Here is a 16,715-nt window from a genome sequence, read left to right as displayed (position 1 = left end):
GATTTTGCAGTGGAGTGTCGAATATTAGCTGCAACTTAAAAATGGAATACTAAAGCTCTTACTGCACATTTTCTGTAGAGTCTCACTCCAAAGGTTAAGAATGAAATTTATGCATGAGATGCTTCTGACAAACTGAATGAAGTCATCAGCCTGGCCTATTTACTGGACAATAAGATGAAGTTGCATTAATGTGTGTGTGGATTGTCGATGCAGAAAAAAATTCAAACCTTTGTTTCCACCTCTATCCCTCCTACTATGGATACTGTAAATGATGTAGAGGAGAGATGGGCAAACTTGATCTGGTGTCCAACCGAATTTAAATTTCCAACCCTAATTAAACATTAATCTGTTTAGGGTTGGGGTTGGGGTTATTGTAAGTTGACATGTACTTGCAAAGTTTCTTGTGGTCAGTTAAATGTCTGTTGAAGAAGCAGTATCAACAGATATTAAGCAGACAGTCAAATACTCAATTGAATTATCAAAATAAAGTGTTACTAAAATGTTTTACCAAGTTGGATTGCCACAATGCTAACCATCTTGACAACCTTGGCAGACAACCTTCAATACACTTACTGGACATGTTTAGTTTGTCAGTAGCTGCTGAGACTGCCTTTAAAATAAAACAGTTTGTGGTAGAGGTTCCTGCCTTTTGCCTGTTCTTTGGCTTCACATTGTCATATGAGCTGGGCTCTAAAAACACCAAACCTTATGCCTTACATTTTTTGTTCTTGGTTCTTCAGCAGATTCCTACCGTTTTTCCACCATTGACCCTTTTAAGTCCCCCCCCCCCCCATTCCTTCCTGTTTACATATTGTCATGGATTTTGTCATAGGACTCCCTCCAGTGCCAATACTGTGTTCCTGTGGTATATTTGAGGTGCCATTGAAGAAGATTTCTATTCTCTCAGTGTGAAGTATTTTCTAAGTGTAAAGCAGTTAATTTTCTCTTCTCAAAATGTATGTAGTGTTTGCAGCAAACATGCCAGCGTGTGTTAAAAATACAGTGATATGTCTGTGTAAGATGAGTATGCCTACAGGAGCAACACTAGGAGAAGGCTGAGTGACTGATTGTGTAGAATAACTGAATATTTAAAGCACTGATTATTTATGTTAAATACTTCTATGAAGCTATATGTGTCACAAGTTAGAATGACTAACATATTATCAAGTTATTATCCTATCATAACAATGTATGTAAACACTTAGTTCCTTTGCATAAGTTGCATCTATACTTTGCTGACATAGACCTGTAACATCTCTGCTGACATGAGCTAGTGGGCTGAGAGCCAAGAATAGCAGGACCCCTTAGACTAAAAACCTATTCAAAAATGGTCAAGAGTTAAAAAGAGACTTAGGGGTGTGTCAAATAATCCTGTATAAAAATTGTAACAAACACAGATACTTCAGAAGGTGCAGGAGAGACTTCACAAGGTGTCCAGGAGAGACTTCAGAATGCTCTGGGGTCTGCTCTGCTCTTTCTCGGCTTTATTATGGAGAATAAAGTCTATTTTCTGATATTCAAAACCTCTGGTCTGATAATTTGTAATTGATTAGACATCGAATTTACGACACCATCAAGCTGGAGAAGTAGTGTCTGCTGCCATAGATATTATGCCCCGTTTCCACTGAGTGGTACGGTACGGTACGGTTTGGAACACTTTTATAACGTTTGCACTGTCAAAAGGCTGACCTAACCGAACCGTATCGTACCACTTTTTCAGCACCCTTTCGAAAGGGTACCAAACCTGAGAAAGGGTACCAAAAGGTGAAGCTACATGCGCAGCTAAATGCTGATTGGTTACAGAGATACGTCACAAGCTCATGTGGAGCTAGCCAGAATGAAAACAAAGCAACCTCCATGTTCTAATACACAGCCGAGACATTACATTATAAAACTATATGCATATAATAACGAGACATGGATGACACGAGCTTAAACAAACCTTGACTTTGTCTTGATGTACAGACACAAAGCTAAGAAGGACAAAATCTGCCATGTCCTGTTGTTGTTTTACGAGTCTGTCTAAAAGTGCAAACGGTTTTCACTTTTTTTCCGGGAGCTCGCGATCGTGCCTACATTTGATATAACTAACTTCTTGAGCTGATGATAATAATGTATGTGTGATTATTGAAGTGTCTCTGTCATCTGATCCATTAAAAATGAAAATAACAAACGAGAGAGTGAAGTGCGAACAAAGGAGAAGCACAACAACCCACAGGAGCAAATTGTTTCAGCAACCTGAATCACGAACAAACTGCCAAGTTTATAATCGCCTTTTAGCTATTATGAACTATTATTAATTCAGAATGACAGAATTACTCTCTAACAGAGCTTACATGTGATGGTGAAGATTACAGACACAGATGAGAGGTTTGCACTGACTGTGAGCTATTTTGCGTGTTGTTTATAAATAAGGACTAAATGTTTGTTGTGTGTAGTTTTTCTGTAGTTGGTAACATATTTGTGTTTATATATGTTGAAATTATTTATTTATTTTACATAATTGCAGATGTTACAGTAGGCTATTTTACACTGCCATTGATCTGCAGTTATAATCAAATTATGTTAATAAAAAAGTTAGTAATAAACATTCATAAACAAGTATATAGGTGTATAAAGCATGAGTGTGAGAAGTGCTTCTCATATGAAATGTGAATGACCTGTACAGCTTTACTGTAGACATATATTCGAGCGAGAATGACGTCGACTGAAACTGAAACCAGTGGAAACGGGCCTAGAACTAGAAGAGCTTGTCCACCGCAACATGGAGGGGAGGGGAGTGGAGTCATCACCGTTCACCAGAGGCCAAGCCCTTCTGTCATCTACTGTGATGGGGATAAACAGGTAGAGCATGGGATTGGGGGTGTCACCTGCCAGCCAGGGAGTTCATGACCATCCACTTAGAGGAAGCCAGTGCTCTCAGCTGGTAGAAGACTAAGCAGCAGTTTCTTTGGGAGGGACTTGACCCTCTAGCTTCTGTCTTACTTCATTCTTCTATCACCTCATCTGTTTGTTCTTCAGCTCTCAAAGCTGCCGCGATATCAGAAATAAAGCAATGCGGAAATTATGTTGGCCCACTGCCCTTTATTCTATTGGTGCAGATGTTTTCTGTTTTTTCAACTTAAAGTCAGTTAAACTGCTGAAGAACGGTGTTGTCACGCGCGTTCTGATCAGCTGTGCGCGTACTGTAAAGCGGGGGAGGGGGGGTTAAGCACGCACACTCAAGAGCGGTGTTGTCACGTGCCTACTCCAGGGCAGAAATGGAGGGTGTGTCGCATCGCGGGGGCACTTTTGATCATTTTGGAAGGCCACTTTCTATCCAAGACTAAAAAGGGCATGTGCACTGCACAGGTTGAGCCCTATGTGTGCACGTGCCTGCTTCCACTAGTAGCTTCATGATTAGTGTTTATGTTTCAAACATCTAAACTGGCCCCTTCTCTCCCATACAGTACCTTCTAACCAGTCTAACCAGTCTTTTCTAACTTACATGACAGTTTCAACATAGGTTTTATAAATTTCAGGTTTTCCCCGCTGTACTTACACAGATGATTCTCATTACTCTGCATTGTATCCCCAAGTCCTCTCTCGAGCGCTCTCATGACCCTTTGCCCTAACATACCACCTGTTTTCAAAGACATCTAATGGCAGATTCATATAGCCCTCCACTCACCCAATTAAATGTGTTTTTACACAGTTTTAGAAAATTAAATTTTTTTTCGTTCACTATAGTCAACTGCTCTCCACAGTCACCAGATCTCAATCAAATACACCACCTCTGAGATGAAATTCTAAGTGATTTATAGATGTACAACTGACAAATCCATAGCAAATATGTGATGCTCTCATGACAGAATGAACCAAAATTTCATACAAATGGTAGCACTTTTTTGAATCTATGCCACAGGGCATTAGGGCATCTCTGAAAGCAAATGGGAATGGCACTCCTTTAAGTGTGCCTAAAATGTGGCTGGTGAGTGTATATTCAGTATTGAATTCACAAACAATATAGTAAATGTAATATAGAAAATGCCACAGCCATATCACCCTGTAGTCCAAGACTGGTTACTTACTGAAGCTAAGCTGGGCTGAGCCTCGTTAGTACCTTGATGGGATACCACATGAGAAAACTAGGTTGCTGTTGGAAGTGGTATTAGTGAGGCCAGACAACCTGCAGTCTGTGTGGCTTGTAATGCCAGAGTAAAGTGAAGGGGGCACTATACTGCCAGTGAGCGCCAACTTTTGGATGAGACGTTAAACCAAGGTACTGACTCTCAGTGGTCATTTAAAATTCCATGGCACTTCTTGTAAAGAGTAGGGGTGTAACCCCGGTGTCCTGGCCAAATTCCCTCCATTGGTCCTTACCCATCATGGCCTTCCAATCATCCCCATCCACTGAATTGGCTCTATTACTCTCTCTCTACTCCACCTATAGCTGGTGTGTAGTGAGCGCACAGGTGCCACTGTCCTGTGGCTGCTGTCACATGATCTAAGTGTATGCTACACTCTGATGTTGGTGTGGATTGTGAATCGCTTTGGTCTAAGGTCATACACAATGCACTATATAAATGCACATTACATTACAAATAATTTTGCGGGCAATGCTCATTTAGTGCAACAGAACGTTGCTGTGATATCTACTATTTTCTCATAATATATAAATATCAACTTTACCAATCTCAAACTTTTAAACTGTAGTATATGTATACATGTAAAATGGTGTATTTGTTCTTACGTTATCTTCTGCAGTCTCCCAGTGTCTGGATCAGTGGCTGTGTAAACAACCACATCACTACCAACTGGTAAATCTTCAGGTTTGGAAATAATCTGCTCCTTTGGAATGAACTCAGGCGGTTCATTCACATCTTCTACATTTACAGTGACTGTGGCAGTTGAAGTAGGCAAAGGACCAACAAATTTATCATCGTTCTCAACAATCACAGACAGAATGCACTGCTTGGTCTTCTCATAGTCCAAAGACTAAATAGAAAAAGAAACAGCCTTTTACTAAGATGTGTCACCACAAATAATTGCCTGAGCATAAGTAAGAGTAACACACAGTACCTTTACAGTCATTATGACGCCCTCTAGACGGCTGGGTCCAGTGCTGACATTGAAAAACCCACCCTTGTCACCACTAATGATCCGATACTTGGTGGACCAGGCTGGTGATCCAAGTTCATCTGCATCAATAACTGGAAGTTTGGCCACTATAGCCGCTACTTGATTCTCTGAGACAGATACGATGTGCTAAAACATAAAATTAAGTATTTATACAGAAAAAATTACTCAATAAAAATATGATATCTTCAATAAAATTAGTCAGATTTTAAATGTTTATAATGTATGCAATACCGTGGTTTCGTCAAACTGAGGTGCGTTATCATTGCTGTCAGTAACAGTAATAACTGCTGTGCCAGTGGTCATCATACCATCTCCTTGAAGATCTGCAGCTTGAATTACCAAAGTATATCTGGACAATTGCTGAAAGGTAAGGCATTGTTAGGTGAGAGTGATTACATGAAATCATTCTATACAACTGTAAAGTCATTTAATCTGAGTCCTCACCTCTCTGTCTAGACCTAAGAATTTTACATAAATTCCTCCAGTAACCAAGTTGATTTCAAACATGTTTGGATTTGGTAATAATGGATCTTGGCTAACAATTTTGTATCTGACATCAGCGTTAAAAGTATCTGGGTCATCAGCATCAGTGGCTGTGACTGCCATAAACTCATGACCTTTAGTGAGAGAAGAATAAAAACAACATTATGAGGGATCATTGAAATGTATAATATTGTTCTATTGTTCTATTGGTCTGTTTACTTACCTATTGGAGCAGATTCAGAAACGTGTCCATTAAAAGGATTTTCAACAAACACAGGCCTATTATCGTTCTGGTCAGCTACAATGATAGTAAGGTTGGTCGGTTTGTCTTTTATTCCTTTAACTGAATTAGCATGAGCCATGAGCTGAAAACACAAGATGCAACATGGATATAAAGTGAAGCATTCCACAATTCCAGTAAAACATATAGTAAAATACTCTATTAAACAATTAAGTGTAAACATTTAAATACAAACTTAAAGGGCCCCTATTTTCCCCCTTGTTTAAGATTTAATATTAATATTATGGTTTTTCTGAATGTGCCATTTTAGGTTCAGTTCAAAACAATTCAGATTTTTTTAATTAAAATGTGTTAAAAAGAGTCATTTTAGGAATTTTCACAGTTTTTTAGATGCACAAAAGTGTTCTTGGGGCTTCATATAATTACAGTTGAACCACAGAAGTCACACAGAATGTTTTGAAAATGTTTTAGGTTCCTTTTCTGGACTTGTGATCATTGCTGTCTATGGAGGATGAGAAAGCTCCTGGATTTCATCTAAAATATTCAACCCAGGCTTATTCTGAAAACATACCGTTATATACATATTTGGAGAGCACCAAATACGTCCCAGGAGCTACAGTTTTTTTGCAGTTTTAGTTTTCACAAAACCACCAGAGGCAAGTTTGCTTTTTTAGAGATCTCAAAGTTCTCTCGCGAGTGCCATTCGCACCTGCTGTTTTCGCGTGAACCCATTAGAGGCTGCTGTCGACTGACTGACTGACTAACTGATTGACTAACTGGCGGATCGACTGACCCACCCTCCTCCTTCCTTAAACCCAACCATTAGTGTTTTAAAAAAACAATCCAGAAAAAAAGCCCTCGCCTAATTTTTACCACGTTTTCAGATTTTACCACATTCTCACCCTTTTATTTACTTGTTTATTTTATTTTTTGGCTGCTGTTTCCGTCTTACCCGCTTTCTGGAACCATTTTTTTGACGGACCCAAACTTTGTCGTTGTGGTCAACTCTCTGCTTCTCAAGTTCGCCAAGGTACATGGCGAGCTAATGGGACAAACTGGTAACAGCGAGAAAGCCGTCCAAGCCAAAGTAAGTGCTGGTAAGCGCAAAAAGGAACGACATCATACCGCCCCGTAGTGTTTGTTTTAAAGATGAAATTCAGCCATACGTACTTCTGGCTACATAATTCACAATCTCCAGAAATGTATATAGGGTTCCATTTTCAGAATAAGCCCATGTTCAAATTATCTTAATTTGTGTTCTGTAGACAAATAAAAATCTCAGGATTTTGGGGCAACATGAGGTTAAGTAATTAATATCAGAATTTTTACTTTGACTTTTTAAGGCTGCAAAATGTAAAGTTTTTGTTCCAAATTATGTAATGGTATTTCAAGAGTTCACACTTAGCTGATGATTGATTATGAAGCATGTTTGGCATGCTGTCCTGGGAGAAAGCCCTGAGCTTGCAAAATCCTTGAGCCTGGGACTCCCTACCATTTGTAAGGCGAGAGGGGAGTTCAATCTCAGGCAGGTCTCGAGAACGCCGCTTACATATTGCTAATGACAATTAGGAATTGCTGATTAAGAGTTCATCAATGGTGATAATTTGCTTTGGTCAATTTACCTATGTCACATGTCTTTTTCTGTGCAGAAAAGCGGAGAAACTGGGGGAAACCCACACGAGCACAGGGAGAACATGTGAACTCTGCACAGAAATGTGTACTGGCCAAGTAAGAATTTAAACCAATGACGTTCTTGCTGTAAGGCAACAGTGCTAACTGGGTTGCCAAACCACACTGTCAAGGAAAGGAAGGAGGAGTAGGGTGGAAAGGGGGATTCTTCAAGACAAAGATAACTTAAGTAAGAAACTGATTATTTATAATGAGTTAGGAATCATCTGATTGGTGAATCCTGCATCGCTAAAGCAGGACCAGCTGTGGTCAGTCATTATTTTATAAATAAACTTCATTTAATGATCAATGTTACGGCTCAGTATCTGTGCCTGTTTGTTTGTTTGTTTGTTTTTTCTCTCTCCCTCCTTCTCTACCTATCATTTTCTTTAGGTCCGCCCAGCTCATCAACCTATTGGCCAAGCTAGATGCCAGTCATCATTACCATTTGCGATGACATCATCATTGACCAATCACAAGCAGACTTCCCCACTTTAAAAGGACGCCGGTGCAGTTGAAAGCCAGCTTGCTTTTTGCTTGCTCACTGTTGTGTGTTTGCTATGTTGGTTGACTGTGTGTTTTGCTGGATGGCTGGATTATGTGACAGTTTCTTGTACTATGTGTGTTATAATCATTTGTACTGAAATCGATCTTTAAAAGTGTTCTAATTGTGTTTTCTCTCTGATCACCAGATATACGACATCAATGGGATTCGAGGAACAGGGTAGATGTCACGTGACCTACATGTTGAAACACGTAGGAGATACCAATGTATTATACACACTAGTTTAGAAGTGTGCGCCACTAATTGTAAGTTTTGTTTACATTTGTGTTTAGAAGTGTAGTTTAAATAGGGCGTGAAAACGCTGAAGACTTTTCTTTTTCTTTCTTTTATTAGATAGTATAGAGATTGTGGGTTCTAGTTAGAGTTGTGTTTTGTTATATTATTTTCTTTTCTTTGGCGCCACTTTTGTTCCTCCTCCCCTTTATTACAATCATTTATTTATTCTTCTTTTCTTTATTTTGTATATACTTTGTTTATCATTTATCCACTTTGTAAAATAAACACTTATTTTGGCATAATTTGGTTGTTTGTCTACTCAATTGCCACCACTATTCATAAGAGTCATAATTTTTAAATGTTGCGTTAACCCTAGCGTTTCCATCTTAAATAACCGTAACATTTAATTGGGGGCTCGTCCGGGATCTCTAAATACTAATTTGACATGCTTTAGAGAATTTTAGAGACCAGAAGTTATGATTATTTGTGTTTGGTGGTGACAATTGTGCTAGAGTGAGTAGTGCGTGTTTTTCAGGCAGAGAAATATCGTAATACTAGTTTGCCTTATCTAGGTAATGGAGGTGTTTAGTGTACAAAACTTTATAAAAATCCCAACAATAGAGCAGATGCAGAAAGCAGGACTTTTTGCTGGTGGCTGACCACTACCAGATTGAAGTAAGTAAACACAGTAGTAAGGCAGAATTAAGGGATTGCATACTAGAGAATTTGTATGAAAAAAATGTGCTGCCAGTGGAAAAGGTGAGTGAGAATGTTGATAAAGTAATTCTTGATGACGTGGCGGTCGAACATCTTAGTGTGGGTGCTGAGGAGGATCTGCAGGGTCAAGCTAAGATCGATGCAGAGGCAAAGGCTGGATTGCCACCCTTTGATTCATTCTCCCCAATGTCCTCTGTTTCAAGGAGTGATGCGAGACTGAAAGTCCGTTTGGCACGCTTGCAACTGGAAGCTCATGATAAAGAGCAAGCTCGGCAGGCTGAAGTTAATTTGCATTTAGAAATACGCAAACTTGAGATTAAGGCTGAAACACAGATCAAGCTACGGGAACTAGATCTGGAGGCGATGAAGATTTCCTCCTGTTCTGCTCCACCGTCTAACTCGACCCCTGCCACTGCCTTGCCCCCCCTGCCACTGATGTTTCAACTCCGACCGCTACTGCTCCACACGCCTTTGACATTGGTAAGCACATTGTTTTGATACCACAATTCAGAGAATCAGAAGTAGATTCATACTTTACTGCATTTGAGAGAATAGCTACTTCTTTGCACTGGCCTAAGGATGTTTGGTCATTAGCCCCTTTCACACAGTGATACCGGTAAATATCCGGAAAATTTCCGGAACGACTTTACCGGTATATTCAAAAAAGCGCTGTTCACACAGGCGAGGACGTTACGGAAATTTTCCGGAAAAGAGCATTCACACATCCATTCCAAAATACCGGTAAATTCTGACATCATTCCCCACAAGTGAGCTTTAAACGGCTGCGCTTGTATTTGTAAACATTTGACTAAATTACAAACTCTGTGGATGATCAATATTGTGAACAACTTTCACAGGATCACTTTCGCATGTCGAGATGTTCGTATTATCTGCGTGTGCAGGCGCTCATATGCGCACGCAAAGCTTGAAGGTAAACAAACAACGGCTTATCATAAGCATCTCATCGATGATTATTTACACAGTTGGCATTAAGAAGAACATACAAACGTGATCTGACTAACTTCTAGCAGCTAAATGTGTCTGGAAAAATATTCAAAGGCTTTTATCCTCACAAACCGCACGGACGTAAATGCGTCTGACTGTTGTGATTGGCTAAAGCAGACGTCTCACGTCAGCACGTTCTAGACGTGCACGCGCTTATTACGGGAATCTTCCTTCTGCATTCACACAGTGCAGCATTCCGGCAAATTGCCGGTAATGTTACAACTTCTCTTTCCGGAAAATAGCCAGAACGAATTTACCGGTATTTTCAAAAAGGACCTGTTCACACATACAACCGTTCCGGAAAATTGCCGGCAATTTTCCGGAAAGGTCTGTATGTGTGAAAGGGGCTATTGTTACTGCAATGTAAAGCTCAGGAGGTATGCTCAACTTTATCTTTAGAAGATAGTTTAAAGTATGATTGTGTAAAGTTTGCAATTCTAAGAGCTTATGAGCTAGTTCCAGAAGCTTACAGGCAGCGTTTTAGAGGTTGTAGAAAGAATGGTACACAGACTTTTTGTTGAATTTGCACAAGAAAAAAGGCTACTATTTGATAAATGGTGCACACCTAGCAAAGTGGATGATATGGAGTCACTGCAAGAACTAATGTTGTTAGAGGAGTTAAAAAATTGCTTGCCCAACCGTGTTGTTGTGTACTTGAATGAACAGAAAGTTAATTCTCTTTCACATGCAGCTGTTTTGGCTGATGAGTTCATTTTAACATACAAAAATGTCTTTGCACCTGTACGTTCAGACAAATCACAGATTGCTCAATCTCAACCCAGTCGTTCTAAAAAGAGCACTGTTCCTGAGGAACGCGCCTGTTTTTACTGTCGAAAACAAGGTCATGTCATTTCCGATTGCTTGGTTTTAAAAAGAAAACAACAATCACAAGTTAAAAGCGTAGGGTTTTTAAACACTCACACCGCTTTTAAGATTCCTGACAATAACTAAAACAATGACATTGATGACAAGTACAAACCTTTCATTTTAGAAGGATTTATTTCCTTATCAGAAAATTGTGATGAAAGGGTTAAAGTGAAAATACTTAGGGACACTGGTGCGCTGCAGTCTTTTATTGTAGCAGACAAACTACAGTTGTCTGGCGACACTTACTGTGGATCTAATGTAATAGTTCAAGGAATTAAGATGACTTGTATTACAGCACCGCTGCATCGTATACACTTAACAAGTGATTTGTGTACAGGATTTGTTCGAGTTGCAGTACGGTCGTCACTACCTGTAAAAGGCATTGACTTCATCCTTGGCAATAATTTGGCTGGAGGAAAGGTAACCTCCTGTGTTGAACCTCCTGTGTTGGAGGTTCTAGATAAGCCAGATGTGAGTATCCAAATAGACTCCTGTTCAGATCCAGAAATTTTTCCCGCATACGCAGTCACACGCGCACAGTCACGCAAGATGGGAAATGTAGTTGAATTGGCTGACTCATTTTTCTCTCCTTTCTTTGCTGGTAAAAATTTCACTATTGAGGATTCATTGAAAAATCAGGCAGGAAAGGCTAATGTTGATGTGACTGACAATAATCTGTTACAGTTACCTGTGTCTCGTGAGAGAATTACTATGGCTCAAAAAGAAGACCAGTCTCTTGTGTCACTTATTAATGCTGCTGTTTCAGGTGTTGAGAACAAAAAGGCAAAGAGTAAATTTTTCATGGACAAAGAGTTATTGATGCGAAAATGGTCTCCTAGTGCGGATGATGATCTGGAGTGGGATGCAGTGTATCAAATTGTTGTTCCGACTCCTTACCACCAGCATGTGTTATATCTTGCACATGATCATGAGTTTGCTGGTCATTTAGGGATCACAAAAACTTACGATAGGATTCTAAGGCACTTCTTTTGGCCTTGTTTGAAGAAAGATGTGGTGAAGTATTGTCGTGCTTGCCACACATGCCAAGTAGTAGGGAAGCCTAATCAAATAATTCCACCAGCACCCTTGATTCCTATTCCAATAGTGAGCGAAACATTTCAGCACATACTTGTGGATTGTGTTGGACCGTTGCCTAAGACAAGATCAGGTAATCAGTTTTTGCTTACAATAATGTGTGTTGCAACTAGATTTCCAGAGGCTATACCTCTTAGAAAAATCACAGCCCCTGTAATCATCAAAGCACTAATTAAGTTTTTCTCTACCTTTGGTTTACCTCAGGTTATCAAGACTGATTAAGGAACAAATTTTCTCTCCAAACTTTTTGAACAGACTTTACAGTCACTTGCGATCACACATCGAGTGTCAAGCGCATACCATCCTGAAAGCCAAGGTGCACTTGAACGCTTCCATCAGACGTTAAAGTCTATGTTGCGAAAATACAGTCTGAGTACAACGAAAGATTGGGATGAAGGTGTTCCTCTGTTGTTCGCTATTTGAGAAACTGTACAAGAATCTCTTGGATTCAGTCCTGCCGAACTGGTTTTTGCTCATCAGGTAAGAGGTCCTTTAAAAGTCTTGAAAGAACGAATGCAATCAGTTGATTCCAGTGCAAAAACAAACATACTAGATTACGTCAGTAAATTTCCTGAACACTTACACACTGTGTGTACCCTTGCTAAAGATGCACTAACTACTGCACAGAAAAGCATGAAATGTAAATATGATAAGAAAGCGGTTGTACGATCATTCACTGCGGGTGATAAAGTGTTAGTACTCCTACCGGTGTCTGGCTCTTCACTTTCGGCACGTTTTTCAGGTCCCTACATAGTTCAAAAGAAAATCAGCGAAACAGATTACATTATTCTTACGCCTGATCGGAAACGTAAAACTCGTGTGTGTGCCACATAAATATGCTTAAAGCGTATCATGTAAAAGAGACACTCGGAAAAGACTCGTTCGTGTCAAACACTGAACCTGCTGTTCCTACTATTACAGTCACGCAGTCATCTTTTGAAGAGAATCGGGATGCTGATGATGATGATGTAGTACTTCATCACACTCAACAATGTGTGAGGCTGAAAAATTCAGAGATTTTAAGTGATCTCAATTCATATCTGAAGCATCTGTCTTGTGACCAGAAAAAAGATATTATTGCTTTAATATCTTAATTCAATTGTGTGTTTCACGATGTTCCAACACAAACAAATGTGTTGAAACATGATATTGATGTGGGTACAGCCCATCCTATAAAGCAGCATGCTTATCATTCAAACATGAATAAACGATAACTGATGCGCAAGGAATTAAACTACTTGTTAGAAAATAATTTGGCAAAACCTAGTCATAGCCCGTGGAGTTCGCCATGTCTGTTAGTACTGTAATAATTACATATTTCATGCTTTGTTTATTCTCCACAAATAAACATGTAGCAAATTATAATAATAATGTAGATTAACTTGCACACATATCCACATTAATAATCTGTGACAAATTATAATGTAGATTAAAGTGCTCGCATACCTACACCATTATTACTGTAGTAAATTAGCTCAAGGTTATTCTTCCCGCACCTTTCCCGCCGTTATAATGTTGCAAGTTATGATTTAGATTTCAATGCTCGCGTACCTTCTGGAACATTATATAGCAGGCTAGCTTAGCGGGAGGAAGATTCATTTGAACGGGGCTTCAAATAAATCGACTCTTTTGATCCGAACAAACGAATCGTTCAGCGATACTATTAACATAAAATTTGAGCAGGGTAGCAAGATCAAATTTCAAGACATTAGATTCATTAATATACACAGGCACCTTCCTTTATACAAAATTAAACTTTATTGACTAATCTAACACAAACTAACACCTAACACAAACACACATTCATACAAGCATAGGGAAGAGTAAGGTGAGGTAAGAGGTCGAGAAGGTGTAATGATGGGAAAACCTCTGAGTTTGTAAGCACAAACCAAGCAAACCAAACGCAATCAAATTCAATATAACCCTGCTATTGTCTCTTTAGGGTTAATTTAGTTTACACCAGTTTAGATGTTGGGAGAAAGGTGATACTTGCGGTCTGTTCGTGATGTCCGAGCTCCCATTGTTGAGCACGTGGTTGGTTGGCTAATCCTTTGTCCCTCACGAGGTTGTAGTTTCAAGTTGAAGCGGCAAAAGCATTCTTGGCGGTAAAATATCCGAGCACGGTGCAATTAGCCCCTTTCTGTCTGGGCTTCTGCCTGCTTTCTTTGAGGTTTCTCAGTCTCTGAGGAAGTTGTAGAGAGTTGATGAAGGTTCAAAACAACGTGTTTCCAGAGCAGAGAGGGGGTGGGGGGGTGGGGGGTTGCCTGGAGTTGGGAGAGAGAGGGGGAGCTCCCAGGCAGCGTGTTTCAGAGAAAAGAGGGGTTTTGAAGAGAGTTCCCAAGAGAGAGAAGAGAGAGGGTGCGAAGAGAGATCCCAAGAGAGGGAGTTTGAACAGAGTCCTCAACTTTTATAGGGCGGGTTCAGATCCACCCTCCATGGAAAGTTGACCAATTAGAAGCTAACTTCCTTGAATAGTAATTTACAGCTCTTTGTCTGAGACAGAATACTTTGCATAGGTAAATTTTATGCAAATCAGAACAGAAATGTTAAAGTTTATTAAAACGTTAATATGTTGCACTCATAATAAAATAAAACGTCAACGATCGATTTGTACAGCGAGTAAGCTTTTCAAAAAGTCCAAACTTGAACAGTATAAGAGGATGTTTAGCCTAGGTACAGTTAAACATTATATGCAGAGGTATTCAACGCAAAAATATTAATACAAGAGAAAGGGAAACTTTGCAAAACATATGATTAAACATAAAGAGAGTAAAGTTTATATGAAAACATAAGTGTTAAACAAGCAGTTTAAAGAGTCCTTTGTAAGTCAATCCTGTGTTTAATGCCGCATGGCACATTCCTTTGGGTCGTAAATACCTTGGAATCTGGTTTCGAGTCTTCTTTGGCAAAGTTGGCTCGGTAGTGGAATAAAATGCAAAATATTTATGTGTCTGGTCGGCCATATTCGTTACAGTACCAAAACCTGATGGTACGTACAGATTTTTACAGATTATAGAAAGGTTAACTCTGTTACTGTTGCGGATAGTTACCCGTTACCACAAATGGAAGATTGCGTAGACAATGTCGGTACAGCACGTTTTGTTACAAAATTGGACATGCTCAAAGGCTACTGGCAAATTCCTCTTACTGACAAAGCTTCAGATATTTCTGCATTTGTTACACCTGACTCGTTTGCACAATATACATCTATGGCCTTTGGACTTCGAAATGCACCCGCAAAATTTTAACCTCTTGTAAAGTTAATTCTAGGTGATTTACCAAATTGTAGTGCTTACCTTGATGATGTGGTAGTCTATTCTATGACTTGGCGTGAACACATTTCATTGTTAAAAGCAGTTTTTACAAGGCTGTTAAAGGCATCTCTTACGCTGAACTTGGTCAAGTGCGAATTTGGTCAAGCCACAGTCACATATCTTGGAAAGGAGGTTAGACAGGGAAAAGTGCGTCCAGTAGAAGCTAAAGTGGTTGCTATATCGCAATTTCTAGTTCCTACCACTCGCCGAGAACTGCGACGGTTCTTAAGAATGGCTGGGTACTATCGAAATTTCTGCAAGAATTTCTCTACGGTAGTTAACCCTTTAACGTCTTTGCTTAGTCCCTCTACACCATACGTTTGGTCTGATGCTTGTCAAAATGCTTTTTTTACTGTGTGAAAACCCTGTTATGTAGCACACCTGTTCTTTCTGCTCCAGATTTCGCTGCACCATTTAAACTGGAAATTGATGCTAGTGCTGTTGGTACTGGTGCTGTACTGATCCAAGAGGATGGAAATGGCATAGATCATCCGATAAGTTACTTTTCACGAAAGTTCAATAAGCATCAGCTTAATTACTCTACTATTGAGAAAGAAACTCTTGCTTTGTTGTTCGCCTTACAACATTTTGAAGTTTATGTTGGCTCCAGTAACTTGCCTGAGCTTGTATATACAGATCACAATCCCCTTGTGTACTTATCGAGGATGTACAATCACAATCAACGTTTGATGAGATGGTCTTTATTAGTTCAGAACTATAACTTGGAGATTTATCATAAGAAAGGCATTGACAACGTCATGGCAGACGCCCTTTCTAGAGTGTTAAGTCTCACTGAACTTTACGTTACAAACGGGGTTTGTTTTTAAGTGCCGGGGTGTTACGGCTCAGTATCTGTGCCTGTTTGTTTGTTTGTTTGTTTGTTTGTTTGTTTGTTTGTTTGTTTGTTTGTTTGTTTTTCTCTCTCCCCCTCCGTCTCTACCTATTATTTTCTTTAGGTCCGCCCAGCTCATCTACCTATTGGCCAAGCTAGATGCCAGTCATCATTACCATTTGCGATGACATCATCATTGACCAATCACAAGCAGACTTCCCCACTTTAAAAGAAAGCCGGTGCAGTCGAAAGCTAGCTTGCTTTTTGCTTGCTCACTGTTGTGTGTTTGCTATGTTGGTTGACTGTGTGTTTTGCTGGATGGCTGGATTATGTGACAGTTTCTTGTGCTATGTGTGTTATAATCATTTGTGCTGAAATCGATCTTTAAAAGTGTTCTAATTGTGTTTTCTCTCTGATCACCAGATATATTACATTAATGGGATTCGAGGAACAGGTTAGATGTCACGTGACCTACATGTTGAAACACGTAGGAGATACCAATGTATTATACACACTAGTTTAGAAGTCTGCGCCACTAATTGTAAGTTTTGTTTACGTTTGTGTTTAGAAGTGTAGTTTAGATAGGGCGTG

The 16,715-nt window shown here is 39.5% G+C and overlaps 1 protein-coding gene across 2 annotated transcripts in view; it reads right to left on the bottom strand.

Moving 5' to 3' along the window:
- The window catches only part of cdh31 (cadherin 31), a 43,487-nt gene that overhangs the window by 14,491 nt on the left and 12,281 nt on the right, over positions 1-16,715 (bottom strand). For both annotated transcript variants that reach the window (XM_087261893.1, XM_087261892.1), the window contains 5 exons: positions 5,828-5,969; positions 5,566-5,738; positions 5,353-5,481; positions 5,062-5,247; positions 4,733-4,977 (listed from right to left, as the gene is read on the bottom strand). In XM_087261893.1, the coding sequence (XP_087118019.1) occupies positions 4,733-4,977; positions 5,062-5,247; positions 5,353-5,481; positions 5,566-5,738; positions 5,828-5,969 (875 nt within the window). The remainder of the gene's footprint in view (positions 1-4,732; positions 4,978-5,061; positions 5,248-5,352; positions 5,482-5,565; positions 5,739-5,827; positions 5,970-16,715) is intronic.

Source organism: Danio rerio, chromosome 7 (assembly GCF_052040795.2).
Source record: "Danio rerio strain M-AB ecotype USA chromosome 7, GRCz13ab, whole genome shotgun sequence".
Classification (NCBI taxonomy): Eukaryota; Metazoa; Chordata; class Actinopteri; order Cypriniformes; family Danionidae; genus Danio; species Danio rerio.
The sequence above is the reverse complement of the archived record's forward strand: the minus strand, read 5'-3'. Positions and strand labels throughout refer to the sequence as shown.